The sequence below is a fragment of the Sus scrofa genome, chromosome X (genome assembly GCF_000003025.6).
Source record: "Sus scrofa isolate TJ Tabasco breed Duroc chromosome X, Sscrofa11.1, whole genome shotgun sequence".
In the NCBI taxonomy this organism is placed as follows: Eukaryota; Metazoa; Chordata; class Mammalia; order Artiodactyla; family Suidae; genus Sus; species Sus scrofa.
In genome coordinates, this window is record NC_010461.5 from 117143565 (window position 1) to 117166590 (window position 23026).

The 23026-nt window shown below is 40.8% G+C and overlaps 1 protein-coding gene and 1 long non-coding RNA gene across 4 annotated transcripts in view; one reads left to right on the plus strand and one right to left on the minus strand.

Moving 5' to 3' along the window:
- On the minus strand, window positions 2083–13711 carry SLITRK4 (SLIT and NTRK like family member 4). Of its 3 annotated transcripts, none has more exons than XM_003135434.5 (2): window positions 12908–13711; window positions 2083–8443 (listed from the first exon to the last, which is right to left on the minus strand). In XM_003135434.5, the coding sequence occupies exon 2, from the start codon at window positions 8391–8393 to the stop codon at window positions 5877–5879; it is 2517 nt and encodes an 838-aa protein (XP_003135482.1). In that variant the 5' UTR covers window positions 8394–8443; window positions 12908–13711; the 3' UTR covers window positions 2083–5876. The 3 variants fall into 3 exon arrangements, with proteins under 3 accessions (XP_003135482.1, XP_005674001.1, XP_020935430.1); XM_005673944.3 differs by lacking the exon at window positions 12908–13711 and adding an exon at window positions 12098–12283; XM_021079771.1 differs by lacking the exon at window positions 12908–13711 and adding an exon at window positions 11588–11977.
- Window positions 12439–23026, plus strand: part of LOC110257663 — a 412314-nt gene continuing 401726 nt past the window's right edge. Inside the window, exon 1 of the long non-coding RNA XR_002340582.1 lies at window positions 12439–12840. This is a non-coding gene — a long non-coding RNA (uncharacterized LOC110257663). The remainder of the gene's footprint in view (window positions 12841–23026) is intronic.

Sequence of the window (23026 nt, forward strand, 5' to 3'; positions counted from 1 at the left end):
ACATGAACTAAATAATTCCCTTTGTGCAGCAGAACTAGCTATTTGTATGCCTTTGTGTGTGCCTGTGTGTGTGTGTACGTAAGTAGACCTGGCCTGTTGTATAAATCAAACAATTGCGTCATCTGCAAAACAGATTACTTGCATTTCTTTCCTGACATTGAGTTTTACTAATAAACACACTGAATGGCTACAGATATGACCTATAAGAAAAGACTTTTATTAGTGAAAACAGCATTAAAATTACTGAATATCAACTCCAGAATTTTACCACAATGGTTCAGTTTACATGGAACAATGATGAAAATATACATTGCAATTCTCAGTAGGGAGAACAGAGCTTACTATCATTTCCAAAGGCTTCCAAGAGCAGCAGCCACTGCACAACATGGCTTCCTTAGGCTGTTAACCAGCAGTACATGACACGAGCTAGTCTTTGTGAGGTGCCAACTAAGAGCAATCTATTGTTCAGGGACTTTAGAAAACTATTTCCTCCCTGCAGCTAATTTGGAAGTGATGTTTTCTATTTTTCATTACGTATTCATATCATCTCTCTGAAGGCCTTATTCATAAGATTTTTAAGTTAAACAAGTAATTTCTCAGTTTTGATGTATTATTGAATCCCCGGAATTTCTATTTAGCCAGTGTATACAAAAGCAAACTAAGGTGGAGGACTGAGTAATTCCTTCCTGGTGCTGAGTTCTATAGTCAGCGGATCTAGTAATTACAATTTAATGAAACATTTGAACCTTTTAATTCTCAATCGCAATTATTTGACTTAAAGTAGTCAAGCAGCAGTCTCAGAGGCCTTCTTTATTTTTGCTCTGTAGACATAGGAACAACAAGCTAAAAATAATCTTTAAAGAATTAAAAAGTCACAAAAAAAAAAGAATTAAAAAGTCATAGTGTTTCAGAGAAGATAGACAATGCAGTTTTCCTTCCTTGAGCTCCCTTTCTAAAATGCAATCTTATCAACCAGTGGAAAGTAAAACAAATGAAATTCAAAATTAGACTAAGGGCAGTTTTGTACAAATGAAGCTATTAAAATTCATTTAACCTTCCATTTTCTTTTAACAAAGGACAGATTCCCAGCAAAGCTGACATGGAGAGTTAACAATTATCAGGTGAACTTGATATTTGTCACCAGTTATTCCCGGTAAGTAAAGCCACAAACAGGATATTTTAGTTCAGCCCATCTGACCATAGTGACTAATTGAACGAATACTGGAAATGAAGCCAAATCTTCATTTGATGTCACTTGCCTACATAACTGGGTGGCTGGGACCCAAAGCCCTGTGCTCAGTACTCAAAAAGAACAAAATAAGTCCCACAATCATGTGATGTATTACCGGTGATACATAAAACACTCAGTCCAAAAGTACTCATACGAATTATCTCTGCTGTTCATGTCATCAGCATAGCCAGTGACAGAGCTAGACCACAACAATGTTAATTTATGTTCTTTGTTTTCCTCTGTCTTTCCATCTCTTCCCATAAGAAAACATGCCTTAAGTCCACTTCCTTGGTCGGTTTCTAACCTTTGCTGCCTTCAAATTAACCATAATGCAATTGGTTCATCTTTTTCTCCACCGTAATACTCTGGTAGAATGATAGATTGGTGATTTTGGTCATCTTTGAAAGAACCAAATAAAAATCAATCTACCCCATAAATGGATAACTAACCTGTAACCATCAAGCTGGCCATGGATTATAGAGGTCCTGAAATAGATAGTTAAAAGTACTGAAATAGGTGGTTAAGATTGAATATTAATATTTCCTTATCTGCAATTATGTCAGAGTCCAACTGATTAATGGGAATAGGCAAGAATCAAAGCATGTTAATCTCAGCATTGACTCTCATCCAAAGAGGCCACTGGTGGAAAAGAACGCAAACTGCAAAGATGTTTGAAAGGAAAGCATCTCTTAACGTAGGTTTAACAATTAAGTTTAATACAAACAGTATTCTAAAGCTCTATGAAGACCTCGAATCTGGGTGAAAAAAATCAATTTGGTTACTGCTTTATTTCTTCTGAAAAACAATGAAAAGATAAATATATTTAACAAAGTGTGGCTTCAGAAGTACCATTGTAGCAAACAATTTTATTAACACTTTCATAAAAATGGCATTTAATAAAGTCTCTCTAATACCTTGATGTTATTAAAAGCAAACAAAGTCGTTAAAACAGTTCCTTTCTGTGATTTACATTAGCCTTTATAGCATTACTTGATTTTCTTGTCTCATAAACTAACCTAAATACTAATAATTAAATCAGGGTAAAAACAATACAATGTGTTTTCTTTACTTTATTTCAAAATAGTGATTATAAATACATTCTTAATATATTTTTCTCCCCAGCTCTTTGGATGCGAGAACAATAACAAAAAAAATAACTCACTGTGCTCATTTCATACAATGTCAATGTACAAATCATGCAAAAGATACTATAGATTAACATTACTGCCATACATTTCTAGATGTGTTCTGTTATTTCTGCAATATCTGTTGATGTTACTCATGAGGCCATGCCCTGTATCATTTATGCATCCTTATGGCTTAAAGAAATTCAATGTTTTTAAAAAGCAACGAAAGAAAGCTGGTCTTAAAATGATTTTCTAATTAATATATTTATTCCCTTTATTATTCAGAATGGAAAACTAAATATAGCATATAAATTGCCTTATAGACTTGAATCACTGTATTTTAATAGCTGCTTTCTCATAAAATTACACAAAGATTTACTTTTAAAGAATTGAATCATCTTTATTGATTTCATAAAAAAATAATTTAAAACTCGATTTATATTACACAGACATAATATATTATCTCAACCCCTTCACTGATTTCATATGCTCTCCTTTCCTTTGTAACCATTCTAACAGAGTCCAAGCATAGGGTACGATGCCAAGAAGCCCATGATGTGTCAGACCACATTAGAAATGAGCACTTCTGGGATTTTCTATAGTTGAATCAAATTCTACCAAAAATGCTCCACTGACATATGCATCATTCCTCAAGGGGTTAAACTAACATCAAGGTTATCTTTGAAATCAACAAAATGGAGATAACAATATTTTAACTGTTCTTGTACTCAACTCAAAGCTTATGCCTAACTACACAATGGTAAAATGCACAAGTAGAACTAATGAGAGACAGGTGTAAAATAGTATCCAGTGTATAATGTAGGCACAACGACTTCAGTTAAGGAAAATATACCAGCCTTAATCAAGGATTTGTTACTGTGGTTCACTTACAAGTAGAACCTCCAAATAACCATGTACATTTAAATGACTTTTTTTTTGAAAAGTTGAACATTTATACCTTTCAGCAGAAGAGTATGAGATAGCCAATATGCTACAGCAAGCTTTGAGATGGAGGCAGGCACTCTTGCCATTGACAACTACAGAAACCTTGAAACATTTCCAAAGCATAACCACACCGAATAAAAGTCATCACCCCAATGGCCTATTATCCCCAAGTCATGGGTGGAGCTTTCTGGTTCCTCCCATAAGTGTCTAATTAAGATTCCTCAATCCATACTTTATTGACAGGATAAACTAAAACACTTTCTTTGAAGCCTTCACGTCTTTATCCTGTCAGTATGCATTAGGAGCCCTTTAATCCACGGATGCACGAAAGCATGGTAATGGCATATTAAAAGTTCTTTGTGAAATTGTAGATGAAAACAGGCTGTTGGGCACACGTCTTCACATTTTTCTTTCAAGATCCGAAAGCAAGTAGTTGTTTATATATTTTTTAATAGTCATATAAAGTTTTCACAGACATTGTCAGGAAAATTAAAATTACACATTAAAGTTTTAAGAGCACCAGCACATACATATGGAGACAACTTTTTTGCTATTAAAAAAAAATCTCCAAATTATCTATATGTATGCATGTACACTCAAATACACATGTATACACACACACACACACACACACACACACACACACACACACCCCTCCAAGAATGCCAAGTTGTTTGTTTGTTTGTTTTTTACTTGCAACAAACACAGAAAGCCCTGGAATTAGTCATTAATAAAGGGACTGCTATTACAACTTTCACCAAACTCCCAATTTGGAAGCTGCATCGAAACACCTGCCCTTTGAAATTCATGAAGAATGCCAATGCTTACCTTCTTGGTCATATTACTGATCAGTAATTATAAGAGATGGAGCAGAAAAAATAGACATATTCAGGCGGCCCAAGAAGGCAATGTGTTTCGAGATGTCCCTTGACTAGTTGGGAGAACCTAAAAATATGAAAGTATCTCCCACTATCTAGGGCTTCCTTCCTTTGACCAATTTTGACTTAGAAGTTAACAGCACAAGCAAACACACTGGCATATTGTTTGTACTTGCAGACTGTGAACTCATCTGAGACCAAGGAAAGCATTTTACAGTGTGGCTTTGAGAGCCGCGATGACCATGATGTTTATACTGTTCTACTCGGTTATCTGATAGTAGTCAGAATGATGAAAGAACAGGATAGTGATGCATACGAGAGATAACTATTAACCTTACTCATTAATTTTTTAAATATCTGCAGTGAAAACTATTTGAATTAAGCTCATAGAATCCTGAAAAGCAAGACAATGATGGCAAATAACAACTGCCCCAGACACGGTACTATAAAACTAAGGAACCTATTTTAAAATGCACAGTTGGTAACAAATCTGAAGATAATATGCTAAGTTCTCAAGAATAGCACAGAACTGTTTTTTTTTTTTTTGTAACTTTTGTTTTTTTGTGGTTTTTTGTTTTGTTTTTAAATGATACCTGATCACAATGTCCAGAATATTTCTGTACACATAAGCTTCAGTTTCAGTTTGGTATATGTTTTTCTGCCTAAATTTATACTTATTGATAAATTCCCTGTGATCAGGAAAACAAGTCAGGCATATTAAATACATATTAAGGAGTACATATTTTCCTATTTAGTATACAAAGTACTTCATAAATATGAATTATGTTACAAAAATAGCTTTGGGTGCGCTCACACGGTAAGCACTTTGCTAATTTTGGACAACCTTTAAGGATTGTGGGTATTTCACATAACTGAGAACAAACTCTAATGTTAGTTTAATTTGAGCCATGTTTAATTCTGATAAACATCACGTATTTCTTCAGATCACCACAAACGCTATGTAACTCACGTTGATTTTTTTTTCTCTTTTAGGTTTTACATATAGACAGATAATGCTTAAAGTGTTCAAATTTATTTTATAGTTATGTAATGCATGGTATATTTTCAACAAATATCTGCACAATTTAACATTATAAATCCAGCGTTTTCAAGATGCAGGCCATAAAGTTTACCGATTTACAAATACTATCGAATGTTCTCTCTTTGCATGCTTTTTTTTTTGTTTGTTTTGTTTTTTTGTTTTTTTTGTTTTTTTTTTACTTTTCAGAGAATCTTTACACAGAGTTGTTACAATGCCACAAATCAAAAGGATTACTCCAGTTCTACCAACTGAATCTACGTGCAAGATGAAGGACCCAGCTGTGGTACAAACACCAGTACCAGTTTTCTTGAGTTTGCTTTCACAAAGCACAAAGAGACGAAGGTTTTGCACTGGGGTACAAAACAGATTTGCCTCTTGAGGTTAAATTCAGTGTATTATGTATATAAAGCATCCCTTTGGCAATAGAGTTTGCAGTATCCCCACAGGACTCCACAGTATAGGTTTTATGTAGTAAAATCTATTAAGGAAAGTCTCTTCTACCGGACATATCTTTGCAGCTACAGTTAATGAGACAGCCTTGGAAACACCTGCCTCTATGCCTGTTGATAATATAGTATTTGGAAGTTAGGAGTCAACAAAAGGCACTTTCATCATTAAATAAATGTCCTCTGTATGAAGTAAGATTGCATGACCTAGATCTTGTTCAAAGCTGTCTGCTCCTCAAGGACCTGTAGGTAGTCGGGGGAACTCTGGAGTTTTGCCTTTAGTTCAAAATACTCACTGCTCTTCCTTTGTTCCACAACAATTTTACTGTGGTTGCCCCCTATCAATGACTTCTTGGTTTTTTTGTCTTGTTGTTTCTCTGGGTAGCGGATCTCGAAGCCGCTGACGCCTATGCTATTGTACTCCTTTTTACTTTCCAGAAAATTCTGAATAAACACATTGGAATCCCTGCTGGGGAATAGCTCGTCCAGCTCATCGATTGTACTCAGTCTCTTCCTGGTGTCCACATGCAACAAATCTTTCTCCTTGTCGGCAACGTTTCTCATCATGACTTTCTGTCCCGGAGGATCTGCAAACATGAACCCAGTTTCGGATTCTTTCAAGCCACAGGTGTGGCTCTTGCTCATCTGTTCTATGGTTTGTGGGATGAAGGCTTCCGTGGCCAGTCCGTCTTTTTTGTTGCTTTTGTGCTCATGCTTCCTCAGCTGCAGTTGCATGGAGCCACACTCAGGGTTCGCCAGGCCTTCGTGCTTGACGGTAGGTTTCTTGTTTCGTCTCAGCACAAAAACGAGGAGGCAGAAAGCAACAAACACAGTTAGGATGAGGACCACTAAGATGCTGAGGATTAAAATGGACAGAGGCACTGGACCACCGGGAGGACTTCGGATGGGCCCCAGCGGGGTGGTGAATGTCACGGCAGGGATGGGGCTCGTGAAGGGCGCTGATGGCTTGTTTAGGAGTTTGGGACATAAGATTTCATTTTTGAGGGACTTCAGCTCGATGTTGGCAAACTGCACTGGGGTCTCGCACCTCAGTTCTTTCACGACGATCCCGTCGTTCAGCTTCTCCAGCCAGAGCTTTAACGCCACCAAGTCACAAGTGCAGTCCCAGGGGTTGCCCTCCAAGTCAATCTGTGTAAGGGACTGCAGCTGATCCAGGACCCCGCTGACCGGGAGGTACATGAATTTGTTGTTCCTCAGGTTCAGTCTCGCCAGGGGGGCTCCAGAGAAGATGTAAACTGGCAGGCTCTTTAAGAGATTATTGTTTAAGTACAGGAGCTGCAAATTTGGCATGGAGTCAAAGGTGCCTGCTAAGATTTCCTTAATCAAGTTGTATTCCAAGTACAGATACTGTAGGTTATGGAGGCCTGAAAAAATCTCTGGGTAGAGTCTTTCAATCTGGTTGCCATTGAGATAGAGCCTGCGTAAATTTGTGAGGTTGTGGAACACGTCTCCCTTGATGGCTGCAATCTGATTGCTGCCTAAATGAAGCAGATCCAGTCCCTCAAACTCAGCAAAGTCGGAGATGTCCACATCCTTGATGCTGTTGCCATTGACATGCAGCTTCTTGGCATTGAAAGGTTTCGGTATCAGTTCAGACATGGACTGGATGTTTTTCTCTTGGCAGTTGACACTCAGCCCCAGGTCCGAAGGATGGGTTTTGCAGAAGCAAGGGGCCGGGCAAGGTGTCAGGGGAGGCACCCTGGTTTGGTAAGACACAATCTGGCTGAGATTGCGCGTGGAGAGGCCTTTGCCTGCCACAATGCCAGAGATCTTGGAAGGGTTTGTCGTTTTTGGTGGTTTGGTCACTAATCTGTGCAAGGACGTCTGGGTAGTATGACCATTGGGAGTGGTGTAGCTGTTTTCCAGCTGAGACGGAGGCAGGATCCGCACGTCAAAATCACTGCCTGTGCCCATGGGGCATAGTTCCTGCTTGTTGGTTTCCTTCAAAAGCCTTCCATATAAGTCGCTGGGAGTTTCACAGATGGCCTCTCCTATGTAAATGTTATAGGGCATATTCTCCAGCCAAGCTTTTAAAGGCAGCAGATCACAGCTACAGTTCCAAGGGTTATCTTCCAGTTGTAGTTCGACCACACGGCCTATGTGTTCCAGGACCCCGATATAGGGCAGCTTCTGGATCCTGTTCCCTCGTATATCCAGATGGGTCAAAGAGGCGAATCGGAAAATATTATCAGGAAGGAATGAAATCAGATTGTCATTAAGAATGAGAACTTTCAGTTTGTGGAGCTTATTGAAGGCTCCTCGTTCAATATACTTGATTAAATTGTAGTCAGCCTGGAGATACTCCAAGTTCTCAATGCCAAGGAAAGTGTCAGCACGGAGAATCTTTAATTCATTGTTGTTCAAGTGCAACTGCTTTAATGCACTGAGCCCAAGGAAGGCTCCTCCCTCAATGTTCTGCAGTTTATTATTTCCCAGCTGCAGGGAGACTGCGTGTGAAAAATTCAAGAATGTATTTGGGTAGAGGATGTTTAAAAAATTATTTTGGAAATTGAGGTGATAAAAATTAGACCAAGGGGGTTTCAGCTGATTTGGCCTGTAGACGGAAACCTTCTCACAGTTGACATAGAGCACATTCTCAACGGACACGCAGGAACACACATTGCAAATCTCCACCGATATGTCAGAATCTGCATTTGTTGAAGAAATCAGGGCTGACAAAATCAGAAAGAGCCAAAGAAACATCTTCTTGCAATCAGCAAACAATGTTATGCTTCTGAATAAAGAGAAATAATCTAAAAAATAAAAAGAAAACAGTCTTTCAATGATCATCACTTAAAAAAGTATTTGTGTTTAAATCACACCATAGTGAACACATAGCTGTAATTATTAGCCTTGTCTTTTTCAGGCCTCAAAACTCCAAGTGTTTACACTCAGTGGAACAAGAACCACCAAAAATACCACGTTTTATTTCCATGCCTGTAGTTCACACAGATTTAGCATGTGCAGATCATGCAGCAAACAACAAAAACAAAAGATTGTTGATCATGCTTAAATCTTAACAATCTGAAAATATTTTCTTCACTTGGGCCACCAAATTCTACCCTTGAACACAGACCTTAAGCTTCCTACTGGCAGCTCTAAGGACTGATCCCAGACCATCAACTACATGTACCATGTAGTTGTTAGCACTACAAAGGTGTTTCCATTTGTAAATGTCTACTCTCTAGGCTTCAGCTTGATAGGGAGCCAAGCACAGAACAGAGGAGAGCCCTGGGTTCCTTGGAGGATGGCAGCTGGGCGACTGGATTGCTGGAGAGGGGACAGTCAAGAGATCAAGGTGGAGAAAACCCAGGAAAGATACTTGCTTGAGCTTCAGGCCAGAGGTAAGCTCACTGACACGAATCAGTTCACTCCTGTACACTGCTCTACACCATGTTAAAACACACACACACACACACAAACCACAGATGGCCCTTCTGGGTTCGAGAAAAATAGCTGAGTAGGATATGACTAAATGTGAGTTTCAGGTAAGGAAATGGTATCGCGTTTCTGTCATCTCCCAAAAGGGGCGTCAGGGGGGATGGAGAAGGAAGCCTTTTTTCTCTGGGTCCTCCAAAGCAAAACCTGCTTGCTCCTGCAGTGCTGAGCCAGGAACTGGCTTTCCTGCCTACCTGGCCCCCTCCCATTCCTTTATGTGCCATTTTGAACCCGGGTCCGTCTGACATTTGGTTCAGATGCCTATCTCCTTCACTTGGACCACAGACTGCCACTGCTGAGGAAGAGGAGTTCACACACTATAATCCCAGAGTGGCTTTATCTGCAGCACCAGATACATTTAGCACAGCAAATGTTTTTCCTAAAATCATCAGTTTCCAAACACCCCCCCCTCCCACTCTTACCACCCTGTGTCCCTGTCTATAAACAACTCAAGAATCACTTAGTGGAGTTTCAAGCTTAGCAAATTAACCCCTGACTGCCAATTCCTTCCATACTGCAAGCATATACAAATACAGGCAATGCTTCATGGATAAGATTAAAAGGAACAACAAGCACTGTGCATTTTACTGATGCAATTTTAGCCATGTGAGTCTTTTCCATCTTGAATGGGAAGGGGGCTGCAATTTCAATATGGTTACCACCAAATATTAATTAAATAAACCGATTACCCAGGAACACACAATGATGGAATGATGCAAAGGAAGAAGTGTCACACAGAAATTCCTTTGTTTATTTTGCCCACTTAGGAATCAGCTAGTGCTAAAGCAGAACACCCTCAAGATAGGCAATCCGTTAGGCACGACCCATGAAGATTTGCATTTTTGAGTAGTTTGATTCAGAATACATCCAGCACTGCCCTGATGCTCCTTGGCTGCGGTGCAGACGTGCATTTCCCCTATTTACGGTGATAGCTTGATTGGCAGTGCAGAAAGAAGTCATAATTTTAAAGTATGACATCATCCAAACTAACTTTCATTGTAAAATCAACATTTCACATGCTCTTTTGGCCTCCCTACAGATGTAGTTCTCAACAGCTACGCTGGTTCCTTAGAGTCATTTCTTGTTACTACCCCCGCACCCCTCCCCCCAAAGAAATTAAAAAGCAACCACACTAAGCCCAACCCGGAATAGAATACTTGAATTCAGCACAAAAACAAGAACCAGGAGTATGAACAGATCTGAAATTGAATAAGGAGCTGCCCTCCTCTTCGTAATTTCTACTTTAAGTAGCAAGGGGGGTGGGGGAAGCACAAGGACGAGCTAGGAAGTTCCCAAATGCAGTTCGTGTGAAACAGAAGCCAAAGGCAGCTGGGGGTCTGGGGGAATCAAGCAAAGGAGAAGGAGAGTCAATCTGCCCAGGAGAGAAGGGAAGAGAGACTTGAAAGGGCAGGAAGAAAAAAAGCTTAGGAGAAGGGAGCAAGAAAAAGGGGTAAAGGGCTTTGAATGTACGGGAAAGAAACCTCTTCACATAGTACCACTAAAACACGTACGTTTTAAAATCAGGGGGGAAAGGCAAAAAGAGAGAAGACAAACCCACAAAGTATGAGTTGGGTACCAAATATCATCTCTTTTGGCTGACAAGGGTGGCAGGTTTCTTTATCCACCCGCCGTCTCTCTCGATCGCTCGCTCTGTGCCCCACCAGACGTCTGGCTCCCAGGCTGGCCAGGGCTGCACAAACCTATAGCCTTACCACACATCGGGCAGCAACCCGAGTGCCTAGCCAGGCGGAGGGAGGGGGCCTGCAGGGGACCATCGACCGAGGAGGGTGGGCCGAGGTGGCTCCCTGCAGCGGGCACGGGAAACCTCCAGCCGCCCGCTCAGGGCGCGGGTGGAGGGCTCTGCGAAGGGACGCGGTCCCTGCCGCCCCCCGTGCGCTACCTCGGGCCGGCGGCGACGCGGCTGGAGGAGCTGCTGGCGATGGCGCGTACCGCAATGTTTTGCCGCATCTCTGTGCTCGGAGCCCGCACGCAGCTCCCTCCCAGACTCGGGCCGAAGCGGCGGCCTCGTGGGCCGGACAGTGGAGATGGGGACCACTTGGGATGTCCTGAGGGGCCTTCAGCCCCGCTGCGCACACATTTCTCCGCGCGCTCCCATCCCACAAGGGGCAGCTGCTGGAGTTTCCAGCGGCCTCTAATAGACCCGGGTGTGCGGTGGTGGAAGGGGAAGAGATGGCCAGCTCAGGCCACGAGGGTGATGGCCACTTACGCGTCATTGGCCCCGCTTGTCACTGGCAGAGTGACCCCGCGGCTCGGTGGCCGAGAGTGGCGGCCCAGGCTCCCCCAGAGCGCCCACCCCTACACCATCCACCCCCACCCCACGCCAAGCAGCCACATAATGCTGCTGTCACCAAGCCAGAAATCAGCTCAACATTTGGGCATCTTGCAAAGTCGCGCTGCCAGCGCTTGCCCGGCTTTGCAGGGCTTTTAGAGTTACCCACCGGCTTTTCTCGTATTCCCTGGCTTGTTGGATGCCAGCAATCTCCGACCAGCTCGCGGCCACTGCTCGGAGCCCCAGATCCAGGTCCTCCTAGAGTGCCTGAGAGGGGGGCGCAGAAAACAAAGCCCAGCCCAGAGCAGCGGACCCGACAGCCCTCATCGCCCTAGACCGGGACACTTTCCCTGCCTCCCCAGCCGCCCGGGGGGCAGGGATGCTAAGGACACCGGATTCTTTTGGTCCTCAGGGAATTGCGACCGCGCCGTGGGCAAGCGAACAGTCGCGCAGAGAGGGAGGGAGTTAGCCACTACGGCCGCTTTGGCCACTGAGACGGCCCCAAACTAACACGACCCAAACTAAAAATAATAAGCTATCTGCCTCCCCCCCGGCGCGCACGCGCGCGCGCACACACACGCACACACACACACACACACAGGCGCTGCCGAGCCGAGCTGGGGGAAGAGGCAGCGCTTGTCCGTGCAGCTCGCGCAGACCCCGCTGGAGATTCACCCACCTCGGGAATTCGGCGGCTCTCGCAGGGACCGCCGCACAGCAGTTTCGGTGATGGTCTCTATGTGATTTAGGCTCCAGCTCCTCCGCGCCCGCTTGCCCGTCAAACCCAAGGAGCAGCCCTCGCAGGCTAGCAGGCGAGCAGCGGCGCGCGCGCGCGCGCGCACTCGGCCAGACACCGCGCGCGCACCCAGCCCCTTGCACACGGGCTGCACCTTTACATACAAGCGCCGAATCCCCGCCCCCGCCCCGTCCCTCCCCCCACCCCCGTCACACACGTAACCCTCCCTCCCGATACTCAAATACCTCGACCCCCGCACATTCCCAAGGCCTCCCCCAACCCCCCGCCCAGACACCCCCACTTGATTCCTCTTCTAACCACACACCAGGAAAGACAGCGCACTTTCCTCCTGGCATTCCCCTCTCTTTTTGCCTAAAACACCCCCAAGAGAGGAGCGACGCCTTTCCTCACGCGTGGAGACCCCAGTCCCCTAACGCGGGTGCGCCAGCCTCCATCCTCCCCCACCACATACACGCACACTCCTCCCCCAGTCCCTTGAGAACGAAGGCGCGCGCACCCACCACACACACACACACACACACACACCCCGGGCGTTCTTTTGAGAGAGCAACCAAGAACCCTGGCAAAGCCAAAGAAACAGCGGAGAGCCTGGGGGAAGGGGGGTCGAGGGAGTAGATAGGGGCGTCGAGTCTACGCGGAATTGAATAATTCCAGGACCGAGGGGGGTGAGTCAACAACAATGACATTCAAAGGCAACAATCGCACTTGGGCTTCGTATCGCGGGTACGGTACCTTTGGCTAATTGTCACCCCGCAGAACAGAGGGTTCCGAGAATACTTCTTCGGTAGCGGGCGATCCTGCAGGAGGCTCCTTGGGACCAGTTTCCTGGGAGCCAGTAGTATTCGCACTCCTCCTACCTGTCTGCGCGGAAGGGGCTGGGGGCTTTAAGGCAAAAGTGTGAAGCTTTAGCCCAAAGTGAGACTGTTTCGTGGGATTAGGGGACGGGTTAATTGCCCTCACCTCAGAACTCTTCGAGCCTTCGGTGTGGAACGGGTTAAGCGGGGTTGATTAGGGGGCTGGGGGATGGGGAGAGGGGACAGGGATAGAGGGAAGAGAGGTGTGGGACTGAGGGAGATGCCGCACTTGCGACCAAAAGAAGAAAAAAAAACTGCTTTGGCTACTGAGCATGCCCAGTTCCCAGCTCAAGCCCTATAAGGGAGGCATTGTGTGCGTTCCACTTCTCCGGGCTTTGGTGGTGACCGGGAGGGGACTTAGGTTGCGGAGGGTGGTGGTGAATGGAAGACTTTAGAGAAGGAACGAGGTTTGGAGCTTTGGGGTTGTGCGGAAGGGTCTGGGAAGAGAAGGAAAGAGACCTATGCGATAACTTGGGGAGACAGAAAAGGAGACGAAATGGACTAAGAAAAGTCACTTGAGTAGCCCCCTCATTGTCATATCTACACCCAAAGGGCTTGGGCAGTCGAATCTCAGACAACGGGAGGTTGCAAATTCAGCGTGTGGATTGGCCAGGCCCCACGTGTTAATGCTTCCACTGGAGGGTAGGGGTACCCTGAGGAAGGGCTAATGTTGAAAGCAGTTTCAGGTAGAGCGGTAATTCAGTTAATAAGCTTAGTAAGCAAGCAAATGTACCTGTGAGGGAGCGAGGTAGTTTGGCTATCATGTTTGCGTTTCAAATACCGGGCTTTCTTAACCTGAAAAAGCTGAAATGGCCGTTTTTCCTCCCCTTCCCCAACCGTTGCTGTTTTTGTTTGTTTGTTTGTTTTTTAAGTTACTTGGCTAAGAAAAACAACTCTCTTTACTTTGTGTCTGTGGGAATAAACTGGCTTTAGGTAAATAGAGCTAAGTTATAAATGGAAGTATTTCCCAAGGACATTTCAGGTAACACTGCAGGGCCCAATTCTTTAGGACCTATGTTCTGCCTAATCCACTTATTCAGATTCCGGTAGCTCCAGCCACAATAGGGTATAGCCAGTCCCCAGAAATGCTTTTGCTTAAAAATGAAAAACTCTTTAAAACTAGCAATAGCTTTGAAACCAGAATTTGGCTGTCTGCCTGAACTCCTACAGTTAAACATTTACCATAATTGGTTGATGTTTAAAGGCCTCAAATCTGGACCAAAAAATCTGATGAGTGAAGAATTTATTACATTATTTGTGGATACTGTCCTACCTTCTATATTATCAGTAGTATATATTCGTATAGGTTTCACTTTTTTTATTTGTCATTTCATGGAGGGTGCCTTCAGGATATATTCATGCAAATGTTTGCTGGGCCTGGTAGGTATACAGAGATGCACATACAGTATTTAAATGAATATTTAAATAGATATGGATATGCAGGCATATTTCTTTATGAATTTGGGAAAATTGCATCTTTCATAAAAACCCTTTCTCCACCCCCACTCTTCATTGCCCTTAAATTTTTCATCTTCTTCTCTTTTAAAAACAAACTACAAGCAGAAATCGAGGGGGCAGCAGTGGTAAAATTTGCTGTATTCAATGTGAAATCCATTAGGAAATAGCATAGCTTAAGGAAAGAGCAAAGAACCCATCCATAACAACACATGTACTTGTGCAGCTCCTCTTAGTAAGGTGAAATTTGTTTCCTCCATAGGTAACAGCTGAGTATGTTGTACAAAAATCCTTCAACTCTTTACATTTGAACACAACCCATCCCGCCAATTAAGAATTCACATTTGCCTGATATCGTATAATACAATTTGAAAGTGGTAATGGACACCAAAACAAGCTGGCATTTATTCAAATGCAAAGGATTCAGTAAGCTACAACCTATTTTATCAGGATAGAGGAATTGTTTGTCCTTTACTATAAATGTTAACAAGATTCAATAGAATGAGCAAAAAAAATTTTTTTACTTGAAAATATAATGCACAGTCCGAGGACTGTGATAGCTGAAAAGGCCAGATTTGGACAGTAAATATCAGATGATTTAAATGCCTATCTTTATTTAACTTTAGAAACTGTTCTGAGAGTCGGCTATATTTGACTGCAATAACTGTGGAATATTCTTTTTCATATAGGTATGGAGATAGGAAAATGAAAACAAGTACAGCTAGAATATCAGTAAATTACAATTAATAACAGTGACAGAAATTTATTGGTGATTAAAATTCAGCTTCTTAAAATGGATACATTAATATAAAACGGTTTGCTCTTTAAAAATGCTAAAGGGTTCTTTAGCCCTTCAGTCTCTTTTCTATCTGCTAGAACTACATGTCATATCCATGTAGAACAATAGTAAACTAAGGGAAATTTCTAGCTTAAAAAAGGAAGTAAATATATAAATAAAGTGTTAAGAAAACTCCAGTACTATTTATGGCAACTGAAAGTAAAACAAAGTTCATGTTCTCCCTAAAATATATGAATGCAAATATCATGAGAAAGATTTGCCTTGGGCTCATGGTTTTCCTATTAACGTTTCTCTGTATGTAATCTTGGCTTTGCCAAATGTATAACTGGGACTATACAACTATGCTGATACACAGTGTCTTCCTGCTTCAGGGAAAATAAAACAACTGCACCAGAAATTTCATCAAGCTCCTGGATGTCCTTAAGTTTAAAGGCAAATTTAGTCAATCAAATACTTCCAACCACAAGTGATTATAATACTAATAAAACTTGGTCCTACTCAGTTGTCTTTCACTTTCATTGTTTCCCTCATTTATTCTGACTTGTCTTGCTGCTATTTAAAATCAAATGAGCCTTCCTTTTGGTATCCAGGTATCAACAGATCATTCAGTGTATCTTAATTGCGAAAATGTATTTGTACTCTGGCGGTCAAAAAAATTGTGAATGTAGCATTTCTCTAAGAGGAATACCAGCAAGTTCTTAAGGTGTTAATGATTCTTCTGGGAAGTGTTGCTTCTGTGATCAGTTAAGTTTAGGAGACCCTTGATGTCATAAAGCTAAACAATTTTTTTACCTTTGGAATTTCTCAGCAAATTCAATCATATTCATAATGAGTTCTGACTTACAAGGCAAAAGGGATAGAGCATGTAGCACTTTTCAAACTTATGTGACCATGGAATTCTTTTCTTTATTTTGGATCACATATACTTAGAGAAACCTTGTACTAACTGCTAAATTCTGCAAGTTGTATGGAATTTAGGAGCCGAAAGTTAGCTTTCATATCATAATCCCATCTTCTAAGCCACACTGCCTCCAAACATTATTTAATTGTCTGAGGAGAGAGATTTTCTTCTTTCTAAAACAAGGTTCATGAAAGTTAAGTAATTTGCCCTACATCACACAGTCAAGATTTGACTCTAGGTCTTTGAGGTCTTCCTGAAACTCCACACTTCCTTGTCCATGGAGGGATCAAGGCAGTTTTAATTTTGAAAGCATCATCAATTTTTTCCCCAAAGAAAAACACCTAGGGTGTAAATGTTTGCAATATCAAAGTATTAATGGGCAACACTAGAATAGGAGTTCCCACTGTGGCTCAGCGGTAACAAACCTGACTAGTAGCCATGAGGATGTGTGTTTGATCCCTGGCCTTGCTCAGTGGGTTAATGATCTGGTGTGGCTGTGGCTGTGGCGTAGGCCTGCAGCTGCGGCTCTGATTCAACCCTAGCCTGGGATCCTCCGTATGCCACAGGTGGGGCCCTAAAAAGAAAACAAAAACCAAAAAACAAACAAAAAAAAAAAAAGGAAAGAAAACCAGTCAACATCGATTATGCATGACAGTGTTCTTAAATCAGCTCATTTTACCCTTTGCCAATCATGGGCTTGTTTCATCCATCCTCCTCTTTCAACCTTCATATCTGAGTTGATTCTGAACTTGTTATGATGACTCAGTTGTTTCTCACTAGACACAATTGCCTTTGCTGCTATCAAATGGAGCAATGTAAAGCAGTAGTGTTCGTCTCTAGACTTGGTCCATAGTTGAAAAGAACTGTTATCCAATAGAGCACGCAGTGAATTGGAAGAGGTGAGATTAGTTGATTAACTGATTAAATTAGATTAACCTGACTTTCCATTTTCCCCAGACTATCTTTATATTACAGCCAATAACCTGTTTTTTGTTCTTAAAAAAAAAAAAAAAAAAACCAAGGTGTCAGGTGTTAATGTATTAAAGTCTGAGTACTCTAGGCATTGGCTGATCTTTCACATGATATTCCATTCACAGATTATTTCTGGAGGGTTAACAAAAGAGTGTGCTGTTTTGGAGGATCTTTGTCTCCTAATGAGTAACTGTTTCATGGTAACTAGCACCACCTATATTCTCTAGAATATCATTATTCAAAGTCACAGCCCCTGATATAATAGCAGCTATTCTGTTCACCCATTTTCTTTGTATTGTCTCACTTGAAGAAATCTCATCTTTCTCACTCACTATCAAAGATTAGGGCCCAGAAACAAGCTCAGCTGCCTTCAGACAACTAAAGATAATAAAGACCATGAAATAAAAAAGTAGGAAGTTAATAGCCAAGCAATCTACTGTGAGAATTTCTCCCATGGGCTATACAAATTCCGTAACACCAACCAAAGCTTTGTCAGGAAGACAGAAAGTTGATGAGAAGCCTTTCATTTTTACTATGCTCAATTCTATCTGGGGAACCAGAGTGCTGTCCCCAGCCAGTAAAACATTTTCTTTTTCTATTTTGCAAAAATATTTACGGTCTTCTTTTTACCCAATATTTTTATGAGAGTATTCTTTTTCCTTAGAAATGTAAGCCTGAAACTTTCCTTCAAAATTAATCTTGTTTCCAGTTCCTCCTCTTTTGTTTGAGCATTCCTCCTGGATAATTCCAAATGTGGGTCAAAATCAGGGCCATAAAACAAGGGAGAAAAGATGTAATATGGAGATATGAGTTATGGTGTGACTGTATCCCAATTACTTTATCAAAAATACAATGTATCCCTCTCTGAGGCTCAAAGGGTGAGTCAGAGGAAAGCAGAACATCTGTGTAAGCCAATGCTCTGTATCTGTGATTGACTACCTTCTTTTCCGTTCAAAATTGGAGCTTCTATTTCCCCTGAGCTGACTCAAATTGAGTAATATCTACTCAAAGTCTACATGAGCAAACTGTCTCCAGTCACATGCCAAGGGAGAATGGTATAGGAAAACTTGTCATCTCAGAGAATTCCTATTTTATCTGTTATGTGCATAGGGTTGTTGTGAATCTTAGTTTCAGGGTTGAAAGGGATCTTAAACTTCTTATGGTTTAACCCTTCTCAGTCAAAGCCGAAATCTTCATCAGATGAACTCTCATTGCTTGAATACACCCAATAACAAGGAGCTCACTGAGGGTCGACACTTCAGTGAATCACCTCGAAAATTAATTACGGAATTTTCGAAATCTTTACTGTTTAAAGTAAAAGAAACATAAAGTTAGACCTGTCGGGGTTTTAAAGAATGTGAAATTTGGAAACAGATGGACTTGGGGTAAAATTATCACTTCACCATTTACTAGTTCTATGATTTAGGGAAGTTAGGTTTTCTGAGAATTCATTGCCTTTTCTATAAAATGGGTATGACAAGCTAAATCTCCCTGAGTTTTTTCAGGATTAACTAAGATAATGTTACAAAACATCTAGAATAGTGACACAGAAAAGTATTGTTTCCTTCTATTCGTTAAGTAGAATAAACTACATATGCAAAAAGCAAAGAATGCAAAATGTAATATTCATTTCCTACCTGAGTCTATCTATGGATGATAAGTAGAAGAGAATGATGAGATTATTTGTTTGTTTTGCTTATTTTTAATTATTTCAAAAGCTAGAAACCATAATTTAAAAATAGATCCCTGGGTTCTTAGAGTCTCTGGTATCCTTTACTTTTCTAATTTCATCTGTTATTAGTTTTTAAACATAATTTCAACAACAACCTCTGTAGAACTGAGTGTTATAGACACTATCATTCTTTGGTAAGGGTCTTGCTTGCTAGTCTAGAATCTCATCTTCTGCTCTCTAGACCCACAAGAAGTAGGAAATATCATTATTTCAACAGAATTTCTCATTATGGCCCTGGAGAGAATATTAAAAATATTTTTTCCTAAAGCTTGTCACTGAATATCTGTTTGGGAAAACAAGGAGAAAGGGAGAAAGAAGGGAGGGAAAAGGAACCAAATTTTATATAGTTCCTATTTGTACTATGTTATTTGTAGCATTGTTTGTAGCATGTGTGCAAAAAATAAAAGTTCAAGTGACTTGGGGGCATTAATTTTATCATTTTATCTATAGAAAGCATGTATTTTTAGAAAAGCAATGACTTGAAGAACTTGCATACTTCTCTCCATAAGATTATTTTGTCATAAGAGTGGCATATGTTGTTTTTAGAGAAGAGAAAGTCAGATCTGACAAGCTAGGATGCAATTATATCTAAGATCACATTAGTGTGAGAAATTATGTAATTAATTCAATCTCAATCACCCAATAACTATTCAGAGTGTCTGTAGACATACAGCTAAGCTGCCATTCATTGACTTTTCTTCAAATATTCATTGCTAGAAATAAACACTAACTTATCTGGATTTTATCTCTATTTCACTATAGTAAAAATATTCTAATGTAAAAGATGTTTAAGCTATGACCTCTAACCAATGTATTTTTCCCAGAGTAGAAGTTGTGGGGCATTTTACTTCTACTTATAGTTGTAGCAATTCTATAAAATTTATTATCTTTATGGATGAAATAATATCCAGAAAACCAAAACTATAGGATCTAAGCATTCAGGGCAAAGTGAAAAAATTACAAATGGACCGTATAATGATGACTCCTCTCCTTTCTCTGCCTGTGTTTCGAAAGAACCTGAGTTTCCTGAGCCTTAAAGGGAGAAGCGCTTCATTGATAGCCACTCTGATTTTTCTCCTTGAGAATCTGTCCTATGAGACAAATGGCAGAGCAGCCCTGTGTGGGGACCATGATCCTGGGAGCCTGATCTTCCATTCCTGCTCCCCCATGTTCACTTAAAGAGGCCTTCTAGTCAAAGTAGAGAAAATGCCATTTTCCAGTTTAAAATTTGATGAACGGTTGGCCTTGTGTTAGTCAGCTGGCCAGTTATGTCTTGCAAACCCAAAGACCTATAAGACAGGTTGCATGTCTCTGTGCATGTTAGCACTAACATTTAAACTTGAAATTAAATATATTGACATGAGCTTCTATATTGTTAATAAGTGTTTATAAAAAGTTGTAGAGGTTCCCTTGTGGTCTAGTGGGTAGGACTTGGTGCTTTCACTGCTGCAGCTCAGATTCGATCCCTGGTCTGAAAACTGGGATCCCACATCAAGCCAATGCATATGCAAGAAAAAAAAAAGAGTTGTAGATTATAAAAGAGAAATTTTTAGAGGAGGGGAATGCCTTGCGATAACAGAAGTTGAATTTGGTGAACACTGGAAACTCTATATAAGAACTAGAGATTAATTGGATGTTCAAAGGTAAATATTTTGGGGTCTCTTTTCCAGCTCATTATTAAATGTTATGTAAATTATATCCATTCATTAGAGATTCTGCCTTTATCATTTTTTAAGTCTAGTGGGAAGAGCAGCTTAGCCTAAAGGGGAAGAATGGTTAAGTAGAAACAAATGACATTTTAGCCAGGCATAGGATATGTCAATTACACATAATTCAAGTAGGTTCTTTCCTCATCCAAATCATCACCCACTTCAAGTAATTTACTTTTCTTAACCAAACATTTTCCCTTCTTCCCCACTGGCTGTAAATTCTGTATTAAACATACTCGCACTCAGAGCTTTTCTGGAAGAAAGGCATGTTTAATCTCAGGATTCCTAGAGAGCCAGATTGCATCTTAGACCACATAGACATAAGCACTCCAAAATTAAAACAAACCTGTACCACCCCCTCTTCCCAGCCTTGTCCCAACTGTTGATGTGTAGCTTTATATTGAAGGAATCAAAATGTATATCGAAAACAAATTAGCATGTTTCTCTCTAGCTGTTATAGATAGAGAAAACAACCTTTCCTTTCAGACTATGAGAATTCTATGGATTCAAGAAAATAATGAAGTTTAGTTAAGATAGCTTAACTGCAAATAATCTGCTCAACCGTAAAATTCAGTTTATTTTGTCCTTGTTGAATACCTACGACACATGAAGCTTTGAATGGCAAGGTGAAAGGCACTGCCTCTGTCCTCCAAGTTCTCTTAGGTTAGTAATAAAGCAGATGAGACTATGATATTCTAAAACATATTGAATGTAAATGCCCTTGAACCACTGAATGCACATTTTTAAACTTTACCAAATTTCTCACTTTTATTAAACATTATGAAATCCTATAGTTGAAGGCAATAATGGTAGGCTTCCATGGCACATATTCAAAGAAATTAAGAAAATCAGAACATTGCCTTCCATCAAATGGCAAGGTCAACAACTTGTATGTCCTTCTGGAGATGACACAGTCCAAAACTTTGGTATTCCTCCAGAATACGGAGTCAAAAATTGCCATGTGCCAGGCATATTTGGAAAGGACATTAACAGGAAATGTTCCCTAAAATAAGAAATTTAATCATTTGGAAGGGCCAGAAATTGAGGTAACCAATATAACCAAAAGAATCCAAATGAAAGAGAATACCAAAACAGTAAGAATCTTCTCAAATTTGATGTCCAAATCATGAACGCTTCAAGAAGGGTGGCATAAAAAGCAAGGCAAGCTTATGTTGTCTTCAGGAGTGTGAAAGTTACATAGGTGCCGTAGGGACTTGACTTCTCAAGGGAACTGAGAGAGAAGTATAACTAACTTTTCTACTTATGAGTATCTAGTGATCAAGAAGTCACAACCTCAAACCTCAACTTATTCTCAGGATGTCTATAGTAGCCCAAATAGAAGCAGGTCTGGTTTTCCATTATGACTTTTCCTTTTTTACTGATATACACAAATGTGACGCTATATTTAAATGGGTCACTTGAAAAATATTTTCAGAAAGAGAGGAGTCTTACTGAAAATACCAAGACTGAAAAGTGTGTTCTTTTATAATTTTGGACTGTTTACTAGGTCAAAATAGACTGTAGATTTACTTCCTAGAGCCCTTTAGCCTTGGGATTCCTACTTGACAGTGCCGCCTTCTAATCGTTGTTTATGGATGTCAAGAGACTTGACGCTTTGTTTTTTGTTTTTTTTTTTTTTTGGTTTGCTTGAATTCTTTTTTCTAACATGGTATTTAATTTGTGCTTTTGCTTAGTCCATCTGCAATAAATAAATCTTAAGGGAATATTGCATTTGAATGTGAGCAGAGATTCCATGAGAACTTGGGTAGTCAGAGCTTGCCTCAGTGGCATTGATTTACTGCATAAACAAAACCCACCCCACCCGCACTTGCTCCCTCTCCCCAAAAGGAAGAAAGAGAAACCCAGGAGGGCAGCCATCCCAAAACATTTGGTCTTCCGAGTCTTACACTGAAATCCTCCTTGGCTATTCAGTTTATGCATGAGGTTTAATTTTTTTCTTTACTAAATTATTTGGGAAGAAAAAAAACACATTTTCCCTGCTGTTGCTGCTGTATTATTATTTGACTGGTTTTCAGTTTATTAGTCATTCATCTGGATTGGTGCCTGTGTATTTTCTCAAAGGTTTAATATGGAAAATTATTTCTTTTAGCCATATTGCATCTTAGCTCAAAATGTTATCTTTTTCCATATCTAAGAAGATTCACAGATATTTTCAAATTAATGCTCACAAAACTCTTGTAGATTACTAAAAGACATCATAATAACATCATTTATAATATAAGAAACCGACTAGAACTAACATGATTAAGGTTATATTAATTCATAAGTTAGGAGCAAGGAAAGAACAATACTAATTTTTTTTTGGCCTCCCACATGGCCTGTAGAAGTTCCCCAGCCAGGGATCAAACCTGCACCACAGCAATGATCCAAGCCACTGCAGTGACAACACTGGATCCTTAACCTGTGAG